This window comes from Mastigoproctus giganteus, chromosome 8, assembly GCF_048544385.1.
Source record: "Mastigoproctus giganteus isolate SK-2022 chromosome 8, ASM4854438v1, whole genome shotgun sequence".
In the NCBI taxonomy this organism is placed as follows: Eukaryota; Metazoa; Arthropoda; class Arachnida; order Uropygi; family Thelyphonidae; genus Mastigoproctus; species Mastigoproctus giganteus.
In genome coordinates this window covers 16,192,123-16,210,899 of record NC_143582.1, presented here as the reverse complement: position 1 = coordinate 16,210,899, position 18,777 = coordinate 16,192,123, and the positions used below count along the sequence as shown (strand labels likewise).

The 18,777-nt window shown below is 34.3% G+C and overlaps 1 protein-coding gene across 1 annotated transcript in view; it reads right to left on the bottom strand.

Moving 5' to 3' along the window:
- LOC150081294 (importin subunit alpha-1-like) overlaps positions 1 to 18,777 on the bottom strand; it is a 104,117-nt gene that overhangs the window by 56,078 nt on the left and 29,262 nt on the right. Inside the window, exon 2 of the mRNA XM_090379618.1 lies at positions 16,271 to 16,351. Coding sequence (XP_090235744.1) covers positions 16,271 to 16,342 — 72 coding nt within the window. The 5' untranslated portion in view covers positions 16,343 to 16,351. The remainder of the gene's footprint in view (positions 1 to 16,270; positions 16,352 to 18,777) is intronic.

Genomic DNA, 18,777 nt, shown 5'->3' with positions numbered 1-18,777 from the left:
AACTTTACGAGTTAATTTGTTCCTAGCGTGCATGCACTCATAAAGCGGGAATTTATTCCCATAGACAATGTTAAAAACAGGGGGTACACATTCTCAACAATGAAATTAGTTAGCTAATTAGTTTGTTTAAACAATGATTGATTTATCCAAAGAAATAAAACATAGCCTATAAAATCAAGTAAACTTTTAATTTAAAGAAATTATTTATGACTTAACAAATGTTAAAGAATGTTTATTCTTCATCATCGACTAAATGCACACTCGTTGGGTCGGCATTCATTATTGGTTTGTTGCACAAGGTAATTGTTTGTTTTCCAAGATAAATCTCTTTTCTTTATAAATTTCACAATAGCATGCATAAGCATTTTTTAACGGCACACACAAATTGCAACACAATTTGTGGGGAGTAACAAGTTTACAAAGCTTCAAAAAAAAAAAAAAAAAAAATTGAAGAGAAGATTCTGAAAATTTATTATTATTTTTTTTTATACGATTGAAGTGAAATGGAAATACATTTCACCCTAATAAAGTAAAAATCCACACAATCCCAGTTATTGGTATTTTCACAAATGCAATAACATAGAGTTTACTACCCATTTATAATTGCTTGCACTACAGAAAAGCACAATAAACTGGAAAGTACAAATTGTTTTTATTGTTTTATGGTTGTGACTTCCAGAAATGTGCTTTAAAAAAATATCACAAAGCCGTTCAAAATTGGTTCTCATAATAGAACATATGATAACGATGAAAGTGTAGTGCATTTAATGATTTGAATTGGTAACTAATAAATTTACATTATAAAATGACCTTTTAGTGAGATAAATAGCTTATTTATACAGCAAAAATTTCAACTTCTGAGGTCTTGGAACGAATAACTAAAGAACAATGTGTTACTGGGTTCACATTATATTTTCACGATATGATGGAATGGATCTCTGGAACGGATTAATATCCTAAAGTGGGGTTGTATAGCTATGCGCGTGGTTTGAAATGTAGGATTTATGAATGTTTAACATTCATTTTTTGCAAATAATCTTTATATTTTCGATTTTGTTGATACTTGGGAAGAAAAAAAAAAAAAAAAAAAACCTCATAAAAGTGTGAAGTGCCTGTACTTTGTTGCAAATTCTTTAAGAACAATAAGCGTTTTTAATCCTCAAATTTGAAAAGTTTTTTTTTTTTTTTTTCTCAGAAGCACATTCACTGTTATTTTATCTGAAATTGAGTGCAGATATGCAGTTAATGGATGCAAAGTGCCTGTTGGGAAATCAAAAAGTTTTGTAACATTAGCAATCAGATTATTATTTCCCCCCTGCAGCATAAATAAAATGGGTCACATGTGCACCCATAACAGGAGTTACAGTTATATGAACTCTCAACTTTGCACACAATTCTTGTGAAGTGAGTAGAAATATAAAATTTAAAATAGTGCAATGTACTCTACATGTTATCATGTGTAGCACACTAGCAAATTTTCATTATAGTTCGATTCAATTTCATCCTAAAGATGTTTGTAAGTAGTTGATTTTGGCAGTCTTTTCAAATTAGCTATGATAGTCACAAATCATAGGAGCCAATTCAAACAAACAATTTCATTGGAAAGGAATTCAAATAATCTGTATTATAATACAGCAGAGTATCAAAAATCTGAACAAGCCAGCATTTATTTATTATTATTTTTATGTTGGTGCCATAAAATGATTACAGTAAGCACCTGTTATTGTGATCATGTTTGCGAATTTAATTTTGATTCTATTAAATGGCAATTCTAATAAGCGAAAATCAGAAGCATATTATCCAGAAGCTATAAAAATGTAGATATAAAGCACGAATTTACACCTTTTTTCTCCTTACCAATTAACAAAATTAAATGACACATGAAAATCGGGAGAATATTATCCACAGATTAGCAAAATAAAAAAAAAGTTTACGCTTACATACTAGCTTAATTAATATACATACAGTAGTAACTAAGCATAATACTTTGTAATCTGATATTTTCGTTCACTGATATTTTCTTTGGGGGGGGGGGGGTAAAATCTAAAACAGAAAAAAAAAAAAAAAAAGCTCAATAAATAAAGAACTTGGCACGAAATTGCAACTAACACAATATGCGAAGGGTGAGATACGGAGTAAAAAAGAAAGATTCTGAACAAAGTTTCTACAGTTTTATTTTACTGTACTGTAGTTTTCTTCGTCTTTAAAAAGGAAGCAGGAATTTTTTTTAACACTGAATCGGAGGTTGAGATTTTAAAGACTTTCAAAGGGAGAAAGTGGGTCTTCGTTAGAAAAATTTTATAAGGTTGGAAAGTAACAGAACATTAAAAGCAACAAGGAAAAAATTTTAAAGTTCGCATCAAAACTTGATTCAGATGGTAGTGATAAAAAAAAAAAAAAAAAAAAAAAACACACTGATAACAGCTAATGACCCATCCCTCGAAGGTGCCATTTATTTGTGGTTCACACAGAGACAAAGTTTAGGAGAATCCATATCTGGACCTTTGTTGTCTGAAAAGGTGTTGGATTTTATCAAAAAATTAGGTGGTCCCTATGATTTTAAGTTAGAAATAAAAACACTAAACTTATAATAATATATATTATAAGTCTGAAAACCCCCCCGAGCCCCAATTTGTTCGGATTATCGAGACTTCTACTATACATGTAAAACTTTTGTTGCTGGGAATGGTGCAACTTTGAAATACATCTCACTTCAAATATTCTGATATCAAATTAACAAGAATACATTGTACCTAACAAGAGCCACAGGAAAGATTCTAGTTTTGCATGGGAAATTATAATAGCCTCATACATTATTATTTGAATTCTATTCAATGGGAAGAGCTAGTGAATCTTATAAGTAAATGCAAAATGGAATAAGGCAGACTGAAAAGGCACCAGCAAATAGCAATAGAGAATTTTTTTTTTGCATGCATAAACACTAAAATGAAGGGGCAAAACTATACTGAAGTGGAATGTGTACAAACCAGAATGGGCCAGTAAATCAGAATGTTTTATAATAGGAAATTAACTTTCCAAATAATGACCAGAATTGTGGGCTGGTCACTCACACAGTAGCAGAGCCTTTCTGGATGTACTTCACAACTATTTTCTGCAGCAGCATGTTAGAGAGGCAATGAGTGAAAAATAATAATATTGCTTTGATTATAAGAAGTCACTTCTCATGCATTAAGAATCTCCAGATAGAGGAATCACTAGGTGGCAGTGATCATAATATACTAAAACCCCACTAACATGATGCTTTGAGAAGAGGAGCTAATCGAGGCCATCAATGACCTGTCCAATAAGAAAGCAATGGGGAGTGACTAAATTTGCACTTTTTGCTAAAAATCGCAACCTACCTCATCAGTGATGAGATGATGAAACTATACAACAGAATCTTACAACAGGTAGTCGTCCCAGTTCTAAATGTGAAAAACCCCACCTCAACTGCTGACTACCAATTTCTATTTTCCTCACCTTTTCTCAAATGTCTAGAAGTGCATTTTTCAATATGGTTGCTAATCAGATCCTTGCCCAGCAACCTCAGCATAGACACTATGCACTTTCACAAAGATCACCAACAACACATATCTACAGGCTTTAAATTTGAAAACCCTTCAGGCCTGGGAACAAGGCTCTGTTCTGCATGCTGTTTTCCTGGATCTAAAAGCTACCTTTGACTCAGTACAGATTAATCCTCTCATGTGCCTTCTGGAGAACTACTACAGTTTCACAGGTAATGTCTCTAAGCTCTTCAGAAATCTACTCACCAAGAGATTCCTTACGTTCCAGCAAGGGAATCACTGCATCACCAAACAGGTGAAAGTAGGTGGATCATTGTCAGCATTGCTATTTTTGGCAATATTTCAACTGCTAATGAATGAGATACCTGCATTTATGGTCTATGCCAACGATATTGTGTACTACCTACCAAGCCCTGCTAACACCACACCAGACCCAGCAAAGGATTTATCGAATTCTGTTATCCTCAACAAATATCTGTCCTCATCCTGTGAATAAGCTGCCTTTTTAAGGCTTAAACTAAACCCTGAAAAATCAAAGCATATCATCTTCTCACCGAGAGCACAAGATCTCAATCCAGCAGCCTCTCTGGAGTCCTCCATTTCGAGGCATGTTCTCGTTGCCACTTATTTGGTAAAATTCAGGGGAGGTGACAATGTGGACGAAAATCTAACATATAAGGAAAAAATCCAGCAACTGCAATCAAAAGCATTACAGGCTTTCTGGGGAATGAAACTATCTCAGTAGATCGCATAATAAAGAAACGGTAAAAAAATTTCTCTTCTACTACTTCAGCTCGATCATCAGTTACAGTATTGAAGTTTGGTACATGGCTCATATCCAGTCTGAAGAACCTGGGGGGGGCGTCTAGAATTCTATGTCCTAAAGTGGGCTCATATGAGAAGCTCACAATGGCAATTTAATCTGTGCTCTGAAAAATCCAGGGTAGAGCTCTCAGAAACCCTCCAGTGCTCTGTTCAAACCTACAGAAGCCCTCGACCTTCAAATTATTGTTACTGTTGCTGTTATTTGGTTTTCAGGAGCATTAGCAACTAAGGCCATATTGCTCCGGGAATATGCGGTGGTCATTCCCTGACCTTTCCGCATCCTCCATATTTGGTGGTAATGGGCTCGAACCCCAGTCTAATCAAGAAGCATGTGCTACGCACTGCTGCTCCTTCCCACATGGCTACGGAGGCGCCTACCTTCAAGTGGCACTTCCCCAACATCATTGGCACAATGAGCTCTGTCGACATAGATTTTGATATGTGGTCCAGCGATTTGCCCTACAGAGGGAAAAAAAAAGTGCAAATCCATATTCATGTGCTGTCAGCATTCCTGCAATTGACATTAGAACTAATATTAGCTCCCAGTGAAAGATGTCTAGACTGTCTCAATCAGTTCTATCATGTTATACCCAGATTATACTCTTACGGTTCAGCCCTATATCATCATTATCTCAGAACCAGTTCAAAATGTAATTATTTATAATTCAAATCTGATTATGTTAATTTTTGTTGGAGAAATTGATGTTTAGCAGTTTTATATGTAAGTTAATATAATGTCTCCAGTTAAACTGTAATATTCCTCTGGATGCCCGTAATGGGAATCAAGTCCTTGTACAATTTTTATGAATAAAGAATTTTATTATTTATGCAGGATTTACATAAATACATAACTAGGGCAAAGAGGAAGGTATTTTGCTTTCACTGAAGTGAGTAACAATGGCCTTAGACAGTTTAAATTCCTTATCGTGAGCCCAACTGATGTTACCAACTGCAAATTATAAATGGGAAGCATTCGTGGAAGTAATCATAGAATGTGATCAGTTCTTTATAACAAAACTATGAGATACTGTTCAAGGTTTAGATCTAATTAGATGACAGATGAACTTATGAAATTAGTGGTAGAGAAGAAAAATGCATGGAATGATTATAAATTATCAGGGAATGCAGAAACCTGTAGTAAGTACAAACTAATCTGCAACCAGTCTCTAAGGGGTAGGGGGGAGGGATCAGGCAAGCAAAAGCAAATTTGAGAAGTCTCTGGCTAAGAATGCAAAGAAATTTTGCAAAGAGTTTTCTGCTTATGTTAACACAGGAGAGGAATAAACCACATTAGCTGACTGAATATGAATGGCATGACTATTAATGATCCCATTCAGATTGTTGACAAACCCAGTTATAAATTGGGTATGCCAAGTTCTAAGTGGAAGGAAAATTGAAGCAGAAAATAAACAAAAAAACACCTAGGGCCAATTATACTGAAAGGAGCAGCAAAAAATGTAATCAAGCCTTTGGCCATAATTATGAAAGCATCCTTGGATTCAGGGAGGTACTTGAATACAAGGATGCACATATCCTATCCTGTGGATTGGTTATGTGCAAGTGTCTCTCCTATTCACAAAGGGTGAAGCAAGTAATTACACACCCGTTAACTTGACTTCTGGGAAAATAATGGAATCAGTGAAAGAAGTACTGCAGGATCATTTTGACAGGAATGCAGTTAAGTGGAAATCAGAGCATGGAATAAAAGTAATTTTATTTTACTTTAATGCAATCCCGATTTACAGGGACACTTTGACTCCAAATAAATAAATAAATAAATAAAAAAAAAAAAAAAAAAAACCAGAAATCATAAAATTCAAGTAATAACTAGAATAAGTATAAACAGATGTTTTGCAAGTCGTAAATAGGCGACAAGAAGTGGCATTATAAGTTGTCGTTGGGAGATTATCTTATAACCCCCGCAGCTAAAAAAAAAAAAAAAACCCAAAATGTTTAGTTTTAGTGCACTGCGTTGATTGTTGTGTTCCGTCGCATCGCTAAAGGGCAAATTTTGTTTCATTATTTATGTGAGGGATGTTGGATTTTTTTTTATAGTAACTATTGTTTTTTTATTTAGAAATCGCAAAAATTATGGGCAAATGCAAGAGTTGTGCTTTCAATTAAACAAAAACTTGAAACTATTCAAAAGTTTAAAAATGGTGCATCTGTTAAATCTCTAATGAACCATTATAACGTTGGTGACCAAACCATACGCAACCTTGTAAAAAATAAAGGGAAGCTATTAGATTTAAAATCAACATCGTAAAAAATTAATGTGTGTCCAATATGCACTACTCGTGTATTGGACAAGCGAGTAGTGCGTGGTTAAGTTTTTTTTTTTGTTTTTTAATCTATCACCATATTTTTTACATAGGTTGCTGAACATTTTTCGATACAGCAAGTCCCCGACTTATGTTACGTTATTTATATATATTTTTTATATGACTGAAGATTTCACCATAATAATAAAAACCCACAGAATTCCAGCTATCGGTATTATCGCAAATGCAATAAGATGGAGTTTACTGCCAGTTTATAATGAATTGCACTAACAGAAAAGCGGTCGATTTGGATTAGAAAATTAAAATAATAAAGATGTATGAAAATGGCCAAACATTAATAAGTATCGCACGGAATTCAGATTTGTCGGTGGCAACGGTGAACACAATAAAAAAGTAGAAAGACAATACGAGAAGTGGTGAAGCGATTGGCACCAATGAAGTTAACTATAATAACCAAGGATACAAAATACAAATCAGGTTTTACAGTACAATAACATGCGTTTTTTTCTTCCTTTTATGTTTTCTTTTCTTATGTGCCACTCTGGCTACTTCGCTGCTGTCCCCAGATCAAGTTTTTAATTGAACTAATTAAAAATATATAACTATTTTTCTTCATTCTTCTGAGGATATTATGTGGTTTTTGTAATTTTGGCACATCAGGGATATAGTAGCAATATTTTTTTAGTAATTTCCCAGTTAGTTTACGTAAAACTTTGACTTACGTAAGAAGTCCTGGAACGTATCTCTTACATATGTCGAGGACTTTATTTCTGGATTAACCGGGAACTTTTTTTTTACCATCTATCCTGGAAAATCAAGAGTCTACTGTATTTGTTTATTTATAGGGTATAATGTATTAAACCAACTCAGGCTATCTGAGTTTTCTTTTGGCCTCATGGCTGCATTCCGTGGAACTCTACGTAAGTCGGAATTTCCCTAAATGCTTGTGCAGCACTCGCAAATTCGGTTGAAGCAAAAAAGAAATGTTCAACTAACATGTAAATAGAATTATTTATTCAATTTTTTTTATCTATGTGCAGGAAAAATTACAAAAGTGTACAAAATTACAAAAATTTCAAAGTTATAAAATTAAAAAAGAGAGGAGACTGGCATAACATCAGCAAGTTTTACCTTTTGAGTATCGTTGCCAGAATTAACTCTCCAGCTGATAAGAACGCCGCTGTGGAAGTTGAGGGCTGTGGAGATTTAGAAGGGGTTTCTTCCAACACATCACAAAATTTCTCTGCGGCTGCAGAATTGGCACTGGCGACTTCACTGCAATGTTTTGAAAACCAGCATGATGCTTGAACCTATTAAACCACCCATTGTTTGCCACAAACTTGGCTTGGGGTTCGCCGTACTTATCCTTAATATCTTCATAAATACTTCTTGCTTTAACTTGAATGGCCATTGGACCCAGAGGCACTTGCTTCTGAATCTGATTTTCCATCCATATTATTAATAGCCTTTCCATCTTCAATATAGCACCTGAACGCTGTTTTGTGATCACTGTTGATCTCAAATACGTTGATCCTTTAACATGTTCTTTTATACGTGCACTGTCCCTTAAAATAGTATTCACTGTTGAAGAAGTGAGACCTAATTCCATGCCATAGATGACAAACTTTTTCCTGCTTCCTACTTCTTAATTAATCATCTTCATTTCTAAATCAATTTTGTTTGGTTTCCTAGCACTGCCGGCACTTGCACTTTCCATTGGTCCCTTTCCCTTCACCATTGTAATAAGTAAATAGGAATGAAGAGAAGATTCTGAAATTTTATTTATGTTTTTTATATGATTGAAGATTTCAGTGAAGGGGAACTCATTTAACCATAATACTGTAACCTAAAAACCCAAAGAATTCCAGTTATCGGTAATATCGCAAATGGAATAAGATCTAGTTTACTACCCGTTTATAATAGATTGTGCTAACAAAAAAGCACAATACACTGGAAAGTGCAAATTGTCCTTAGTGTTTTATGGTAGTGACCTCCAGAATGTGTTTTATAAAAATATCACAAAGGCATTCAAAATTGATTCTTATAATGGAAGATATGATAACAATGTTGTTGTTATTTGGTTTTTAGGAGCATTAGCAGCTAACCATATTGCTCGGGATATGTGGTGGTCATTCCCTGACCTTTCCGCATCCTCCGTATTTGGTGGTGAAAGGCTTGAACCCTGGTCTAATCAAGAAGCGTGTGCTACACACTGCTGCTCCTTCCCACCTGGCTACGGAGGCGCCTATGGTAACAATGAAAAGTAGTGCAATTTCCATTATAAAAATGATCTTTTAGAGAGATAAATAGTGAAAATTTCAACTTCCAAGGTCTTGGGAACGAATTACAAAAAAAAAACCCCACTGTGTTATTAGGGTCACATTACAATATTTTCACGATACCTCTATTTATTCCTACAGGATGTAAAATAAGTTTCCACAATTTTCTTAAAGTTTGCACCGGCCAGCAAAAACTTGCATAAAGTCGAATTTATATCAGTCAAGTACAGTCCATTCTGGTTATTTGGGACACATCGGAACTAGTGCATTTTGGCCCGATTAAGCGGCTGTCCCAATTATCCGAAGTCTCACGTAAATAGTTAAAAATACAGTGTACCCCCCCCTTTACAATTGGTTCACTGTACAATCAAATCACGTTACGACGAACTGAACATAGTAAAGTACCGTTCACTATATGATGTGCAGTAAGTGCCGATCATTGTGACCACGTTTGTGAATTGAATTTTGATTCTAATTAGTGAAAATATGAGGAATATTATCCACAGGCTATAAAAGGAAAGATATATTAAGCACTAATTTACCCTTTATTAACCTTACCAATTAAAAAAATTAAATGATACGTGAAAATCGGAAGAATATATGCAATAATCAAAACGTACTGTAATATGTACATACGAACTACAGTAGTTGACATTTCTGTTCGCTGACATTGGTGTTTGTTTGTTTGTTTGTTTGTTATTTGGTTTTTAGGAGCATTAGCAACTAAGACCATATTGCTCCGGGATATGCGGTGGTCATTCCCTGACCTTTCCGCATCCACCGTATTTGATGGTGACGGGCTCGAACCCCGGTCTAATCAAGAAGTGTGTGCTATGCACTGCTGCTCCTTCCCACCTGGCTACGGAGTCACCATTGACATTTATGGGTGGGGGTTAAAATTTAAAGCAGTAAAAAGATAAGCAATCAATAACAAAGAACACGGCACACACAAATTGCAAGTAACACAATACGCGCAAGTGAGAACGGAGTAACGAGTTACAAAGCTTTAAAAATAGGAATGAAGAGAAGATCTGAAAATTAATTTTTTTATATGATTGAAGATTTCATGGAAGTGCAAACACATTTCACCATAATAACCCACAGGATTCCAGCTGTCAGTATTATTGCAAATTCAGTAAGATCGAATTTACTGTCCGTTTAGGATAGATTTCACTAACAGAAAAGGCCAATAAACAGGTGACTGCTAATTGTTTTTGTTGTTGTGGCCTACAGAATTTCGACTGAACCACATGGTACTGTCGGAGACAATCGTAGGGTAATCTCCAGTGCTGCCGTCTCCTGCCCCGATTAAACGGCATGCTGTCCCAATTAAGCAAAGTAAACCCTGGCTATTTTCTCGATTGGATCCTGTTTTTTTAAGATTTGCCCCAAATAACCGGAATCCACTGTATTACATAAGCTGGGGAGTGACTGTTTGTTTGTTATTTGGTTTTTAGGAGCATTTACAACTAAGGTCATATTGCTCCGGGGATATGCGGTGGTCATTCCCTGACCTTTCCGCATCCTCCATATTTGGTAGTCACGGGCTTATGCTACACACACAAGAAGCGTGTGCTACACACTACTGCTCCTGCCCACCTGGCTACAGAGGCGGCCTAGGGGAGTGACTGTACCTTTATTCTAAACCCTTATGCTAAATTCTTACCTCACATCTCTACTGGCATAAAGGCTAACCTTGAATACTTTTATTGTACAGTACAGGTAATCCTCATATAACAAGTAGCTAGGCTCCTATAAAATCTTGTGTAGTGAAACCGTGTTATACGGAGCTAAGAACCAGTACAAAAAGGGGGTTACATTCCAAAAGCTAACAAAATTACACCATTTTTTTTTATAACTATCGGAAACAATTTTTATTAAAAATACAGTAAACCCGCAATTTAACGGACCCTGATACAATGGACTGGACAAATAATAATACAGTAATGTACATATTAATTTCAACCAAATTATTTTTTTTTCAAGTTATACAAAACCTCAGTGTTATTATTAATTAAAAATTAATAATAATTACCTATTTCATTATTGTTTTGTTAATTACCTACTTTTATTTTTATAATCAAATTCAGGAAATTTTTTTTATTCTTACCGAAAACGTTCAAATAGCTGTTTTCCCAGATTACAGATAACAGGTAAAAGAGCAGGCAGTGACTTGTGAGATGAACGTGACTTGGGACACTAAACTGCAGGTATACCAACTCGCTTTGTTTCGGTCTCAGTCTGCCTCAAGCTATTGTGCAGTCAGGTCGTATACAGAGTGTTTCTGTGATTTCTGAATTGTGACTATTTATTAAATAATTTTGCAATCCATACAATTTAAAATGGCATCAAGTGATACAGCAGTTAAAAGAAAGCGTGTGAACTTAAATGTGGCACAGAAATTAGAGCTAATTGAGAAATAGAATGAGGTGTCTCAGTAGCACATGTTCGTGAAATTTACGGTGTAAAAAAAAAAAAAAAAAAAAAAAAAAACACCGTTTCTGATATCTGAAAACCAAAGGCCAAATTCAACATTTTATATTTACCCAGAATATTACATATTCTTTATTATAATTTAATATTGTACAATACTGTATATTGTATTAAAGCTTTTTTTTTTTTTTTTTTACATTAAGAACAATAAAAAATGGCCCCTCAGGTTACATTTGATATAACGGACTTTCGGCATTAACAGACAACCCTTCTCCTCTATTAGTCCATTAAATCGAGGGTTTACTGTAGTAATAACCGAATAAACGTCTTACAAACAGTGATACACACGTCATGTATGTTCATTTAATTTTTTTTCTCTTCATCGCTGCCAAGCACAACCAAATGAGAACGTTTTCTCTATTGTAGAACACCTTCACCTTCTGAACTTTCTTCTGCAGCATCTATATTTCAGGTATCTTATGCTCTCTTTAAAAAAATCAGTAATCTGGGTTTGTAAATTTCATGGTATGGAGCTAAGCATTTCTGAAGCACCCTTTTGAACTTTATGCTCCTTTCAATCGAAGGACCTGCATTCAAAAAATAAGATTCTAATTGCTCAGCTTAAGTTTATGCCTTCCTGTATACTTTTTAGTGTAAAATTTGGAACTACAGAATTTATCTGCACTATCATCCTCTGAATTGATTTTGTTTACCTCCATTGTCATTCCCACCAAACGTGCTTTGCCAGCCTCGTTTTCTACCAGTAATTTGTGAACGTCCTAAGTAGTCACATCATCAAAACCTTCCCCTCCTACCAACTTAGCAAGTTCTACTATTGCACCGATTCTGATTTCTGCTGATTTGACTGTTTCCCAAATGAACTGACTGGCCATACATTTTTCCAACATGCATTTTACATTGATGGTTTCACTTCTTTAAGTGATACAGTTATGATTCCAATACAGTCCACAACTGAAAACTGTTTCCATGCTTCCACTTCAATAGATTTGGAATCAAATGACAATTTTCCACATTGTAAAGATTAATCCATTGAATTAAAGAAATTGTATTAAGTGGTTGGATGACTTAATGTGGTTGAATTTTTTGAATGGCCTGGCATGTTATCCAACAGTAATAAAACTTTGAAATCTATATTTTTCCACAGCTAGCACAAAACAACTTAGAAACCATTCTGTAAACAAATCAGTAGTTACCCAAGCCTTTTTATTTGATTTCCAATATACTGGTAACGTGTTTTTATTTACACCTTGCATTACATGAGGATTAGAGGATCTAAAAACTACCACCACCACAGGTTTATCATGTAATCTCCTGATGCATTACTGCACAAAAGTAATGTTATACGATCTTTTGATATGCCTTAAAACCTGGTGCAGTTTTCTCTTTTTTTGAAACAAACGTTCTGTTGGGCATTTTTTCCATAAAAGAACTGTCTCATCAGCACTCAAAACTTGATGTGGTGTGTATCCACATGCTCTTCAATAATTTTTTGAAATTCCTCTGCAAACTTCTTGGCAGCTTCATTATCAGACGATGCACTTTCTCCTTGAATTCTTATGTTACGTAACGAGAAGCAGTTTTTAAATTGCTCAAACCAACCTTTACTGGCAACAAACTCCAGGTTAACAGAAGATTTTTCATTTTCCTTTAAATGGTTATAAATCTTTAGTGCCTTTTGTTTAATTAGATTGCTGTCTAATGGAATCCATTTTTTACTGCTATAGTCAATCCAAATATCGAGTGCCTTTTCCATTTTCTCAATTAGTGGCACCAGGGAATGAGCTGTGATATTTGCAGAAATGAAAGATCCTGCAGCAACAGTTCTAATTTTCTGTTAATTTTTCTTTATGGTCTGGGATTGTTCCTTCAATTAAACTTAAACTTTTGCAGCGTGTAAATACCTTTCCCCCTTTAAGACTATACAAAATTTGTATCTTTGATTCTAGAGAAATGAAGTTTCTTTTGAGCGATGCTTTTTTGCTTTCTTTAGGCTTAATTTAGGGCTGGAATTTAATTCACACAAAGAAATCATTCCAATATGGTTCTTAAGGACAAAATTTGGTAATACCTACCCAGAAACATTTATAAACAATCAAATAAAAACCAAAATAACCTTACAAAGGCCTTAAAAGTCACGAACTGCGTACTTCAGAGTCTCAATTTTTGTTTCAAACAAGCACAGAACCTAATCCGGGGTGTTAGAGCGAAAACGTGTTACAGAGGAGTTTGCCTGTATTGTACTTTATACACTCTTATCCTTATCTTACACACTGTTGTAATTATTTTACAGACTGATGTAATGTTTAATCAATAATTTGACGGCATTAATCTGATTTGGACATTTTTCCTATCTTTCCATGCAAGCATTTTACTTTGTGTGCGTGTGTGTGTGTGTGAGCACAATCATCTGGCACCCATTAGGGTAAGTGGTTCTCTTTCAAATGTTCTTTTTAGTGCAGAGCCATCTGTTAAAAAGCACATTTACCAAACATGAAAATTAGTTTTTTTGAATGACTAACATTAAAGGGCACTTATTTTGTCATTCTGACCATATATAATGTGTGTAGGTATTATTCACTCTTTTGTCATAAATCTTTCTGTATATAACTTGCATCATACATTTTTCTGGGTTTGTTTGGGTTTATCATTTAAAAGGATAACCTCACTTTTTTTTTTTTTTTTTTTTTTTTTTACTACTACAGTAAAAAAATTTGTTTGTTTATTATCCTTTTTTGGCTGTATTGAGATTTCCACTATTTTCGACGCAGGCAAGGAATCAAAGTTTCCTCATTTTAACTTTTCTAATTAGTATTTTGTTGAACCTTTTAACTTTACAGAATAACAATTCATGCAGTGAGAAATAACTTGTTTATTCATGCTAATTAGTACATGCAAACTTCTATAGTAGTCAACTTACATTTTATTAACATTGATGAAAATGAATGTTTCCAAATATGCCAAGATTCAAAAAACTGAATCCTCAGTTGTTTGTTATTATTTGGCTTTTAGGAGCATTAGCAACTAAGGCCATATTACTCCGAGGATATGCGGTGGTCATTCCCTGACCTTTCCGCAACCTCCGTATTTGGTGGTCATGGGCTCGAACCCCGGTCTAATCAAGAAGCGTGTGCTATGCACTGCCGCTCCTGCCCACGGAAGCACCTGAATCCTCAGTACATTTAAACACAGTACATTATTAAAAATAGCCCATCATTGGACAGAAAAATCTAATCCACCTTTAAACATCTTTCTATGAAACATTTTGGAGAAGCCTAAGTTTAGTCTTTTAAAATAGACCCTTTTTTTTATAACCGTTATTTTTTAACAATTTCTTATACCCATTCTACTACCTTTCTCGAATTAATCCTAAAATTATATATGGTACCACTCATCCTAGTCACACTAACATAATACTTGCAATGCATGCACCAACTGCTAACATCAACAGTACTGCACTGAATCACAGCTTAAAAGCTAGTGAATAAAACATTTTGCAAGTTAACTATTAAAAGGTCAGAGGTTTTGTTCAGATTTTTTTAACCTTCTAAACATGTGGATATCTGATCAGTAGAAATCCTTTACATTCCAAGAGAAATATACATGCAAAAATCAAGGACTAAACACCACTCTGTCCTCCCCACCTGCTTTTATTAAGTACAGTCAGTCCTCGTATAACACGTGTTTACACTACACAAATTCGATCATAAACGATTTATAAATAGGGGAACGATATCTTATATAACACGAACCGAATTCACTTATGCATGATTCGCCTTTGTGTTTACAAGAAATGGCAGTTGAACGCAGAATCACCCCAACCGAACGCAACACGATAGGAATGAAGAGAAGATTCTGAAAATGTATTTATGTTTTTTATATCAGTGAAGGGGAAACACATTTCATCATAATAACGTAAAAACCAACACAATTCCAGCTATCGGTATAATCGCAAATGCAATTAGATCGAGTTTACTACCAGTTTATAACAGATTCCACTAGCAGAAACGCAACTGGATTTTAATTGTTTTATGGTAGTAACCCCTAGAAATGTTAGGTGTTAATAGTGTATCTCTGCCTTTACATTGTTGTTTATTCAGTTGCTACACGCGTAGCTTTGTTTAGGTGTATCAAGCGTGCCTCTTCATTTTGTAATTGTGCTTTATTCCCTAAAAATGAGTAAAATACTTAAAAGGTGTGAAAAGGAAGCGTCCTGGTGAAGACACTGCAGATGCAGAGAGACAAAGAAAAGCAATATCGATAAACAGAGGCGGACTGGGTCAAAAATTCTTACCCGGGAAAATTTATAGTGGCCTCATACTACGGTTTATGGCCAAAATCACACCGGCCCACCGGGGTTTCCCCAGTAAGGCTTATGGCCAGTCCGCCTCTGCAGATAGAGAAAAAATATGAAATTATGAAACGCTTTGAGCGAAATGAAAGACCATGTGATATTGCATGTACTACAGACCTAAATGAGGCAACGCCGAGAATTACAAAGAATGCAGAGAAAATAAAAACAACTTTCATAGCAGGAACAACTCAAAGTGTAATTAAAATCCATTAGATTAAGACACAAAGAATTGGAATATAAATAACAGGCCCTATGGGAAAAATAGGGTAAGGTGGGCACCTTACCCTATTTTTCCCATAGGGCCTGTTATTTATATTGCACGATTTTGCATTGCACAAGGGTTTCTAGAAATACAACTATCGTGCTATATGAGGACTGACTGTACTGTTATTTGTATTTAAAATAATGCACTGGCAATCATAACTGCACTATTCAAAAGCACAAAAAAAAAAAAAAAAAAAAAAGTAATGCTAACATAGGCATATTACAAGAGTATTCATGCACTATGCTGACTTAACCCTCCCCTTCTAAATTTGCAAATTTATAAATTACCTCCTGATCTCTTCCTTTATTCTTAAAGTGCTTCAGCCTATTACCCTCCTGGGATGGCATTACGTTCAACATGGGGATAACCTGAAATTAAAAAAATAAAAATAAAGTAAAATTTTATTAAACAAAAATGAGAATTTGAAAATACAGTATTTACAAATTTTAGCATCTTTCAAGTGGTCAAAATACTAATTCAAACTATTTAACTAGTTTTAGTAAATATTTACAGTAGGTTCGCATGCACATTTTCAACAAGTTATATATAAATATATATATGAAATAAGTAGATTTGGTTAAACAGTGGCAACAAAGAGATAAAAATAAAAATGACAAATGTGCCCGAGTGCACAAAGCAGCAGCAGCAAAGGATACAAAAGTTTATATATGCAAGGTGGAATTAATAGGTCTGTTAAAAAATGTGAAGATGGAAGTGTAAATTACACAAAATGCCATAACTAATAGGAGAAGGATAGCAGAAAAAGGAAGTATTGTGGGTGTGAAAAAGGGAAAAAAATGTGAAAATCCTATTTGTTATAATGAATTAAGCAAAATTATAGGCCAAATTGAAAAGCCAATTAGAGAGAAGAAGGTAACTGTAAAGTAAAAAATGATTAAATTAAAATAAGGAGTGATAGCCAGCATCAGATATGGGTGGGTAATTTTGGTTATAGGTAAAAAAAAAAAAAAAAAAGGTACAGCAAATATAAAATTCAATTCTGATGTTAGCTAAAAGTAAAAATTGATATGTGATTGGGTACTTCATCAGGGGAATACATCCAACCATGTATCAAGGACAGCGTTTCTATACTTGTCCATACCCATGGAGGAAAAACAAATTTAAGAATAAAGTATTTAAGAGTAAAGTAGTAAAGTACAAAATATGGACAAAGTAGTCCCAACACAGTGTATACTTTATAGCAAAATAAATTAAGGTGAATTAAGAAGTATAGTGGTAATAAGGAGGTCTCCGTAGCTGAGTCGTCAGGAGCGGGAGTGCAGTAGCATACTCTCTTTGAGTAGACCAGGGTTCAAGCACCCTGACTGCTAAATAAGATCGATCTGCCAACCCGCACTGGACCAGTGTGGCAGATTATAGTCCATTTCCCACAACATAAATTGTCAAGGAGGCTTTTTTTCCTTGGTAATAAAATTAAAATAAAAACAAGTGTTTATAGTGCAAACTACATATACAAAAATAAGTGATTATAAGCGAATGATGCAATTTAGAATAAATTCAATGAGAATATGTATATAAAATTAAGATTCTTAGCAAAGCTTATTATCTTAGTAAAGTACATAAGATGTAAGATTCAAAATTTAGTGCAAGCAAATGGTATAAGGCAAGGAAATGAATTGAGGATAGGGAAGGAATAAAAGTGTAAAAATAATACTTTTATTCCTTAAAAATAAAATGTAGACAAAGATAGCAAGAGATTAATAACGGAGGAAAGTTCATATCACCCTCGTATTGCACTAATAGCTTTATGAACAGGGAAAAAGTAGAAGTATAAAGATATAAAAATTACTGAACTAGCTGGGATTGTAAAGTCCATCCTTTTAGTAAGGGCCCTGATTGTGCAAGAGTTAGTAGGAAAAAGAGACTAATACCAAACGCTTGCATGGTAGGAAGTCGAAAAATGAAGAGCTGAGAATGAAAAATAAAGAGCCCAAAAAAAAAAAAAAAAAAAAAAACGAAACTGAAAGCATAAAGCATTATGAGAAAGCAGAAAGTTGCTTAAAAAATAGAGTATAAAATCAATACCTAGAATTTTCTTGAAAATTGTTCTGTTTTAATGACAAACATTTTTAAAAGTCCCAAATATAAATGAAATCTACCCACTAGGTATCTCTGTTACGTGCAGATGGACACACATGGTGAAGGCAATAGGTGCATATATTTAGCGCATATATACTAATGCACCTAAAAATAACAAATACAAGGATTACAACTGACAATGGATACATATCAAAAGGAGGGGGAGAGGTATGCCACAAAAGGAACTGACTAGAACCTGTTCTAGAGGGTTCAAAGGAACAGTAATAAAAAACAAAAAAAAAAAAAAAGGTGAGGAACATTAATTGATGTTCACATTGAAGAATAGCTTATATGTTTGGCAGATACTGTACAGATGTCTGCTTTCTTGAATCAATTAGCATGCTAATACTAATGCTATTACACAAGAAGAATGCCACAGACATTCTTCTTGTGTAATAGCATTAGTATTCAGACTTAGTATTTTTTAATTACATTCAGTTTTCATCAGTTTTCTCAAGTTTTAATATACATATATTTGCAACTGCCGATAGATTATTTAGATTTTTTATTACCATTTATGTAGAATTGTAATATTTAATCTTTATTATTTTCACATAGCCAGAATAATAGTTTCAATGATATTTAAAACAATATCTCCCCTTCCACTGAGAACCCTCATCTGTCAAATTTTCCTTGTGCATGTCCTGTATTCTTATTGAATATCATCCAATAATCATATCTACTTTGAATCAAC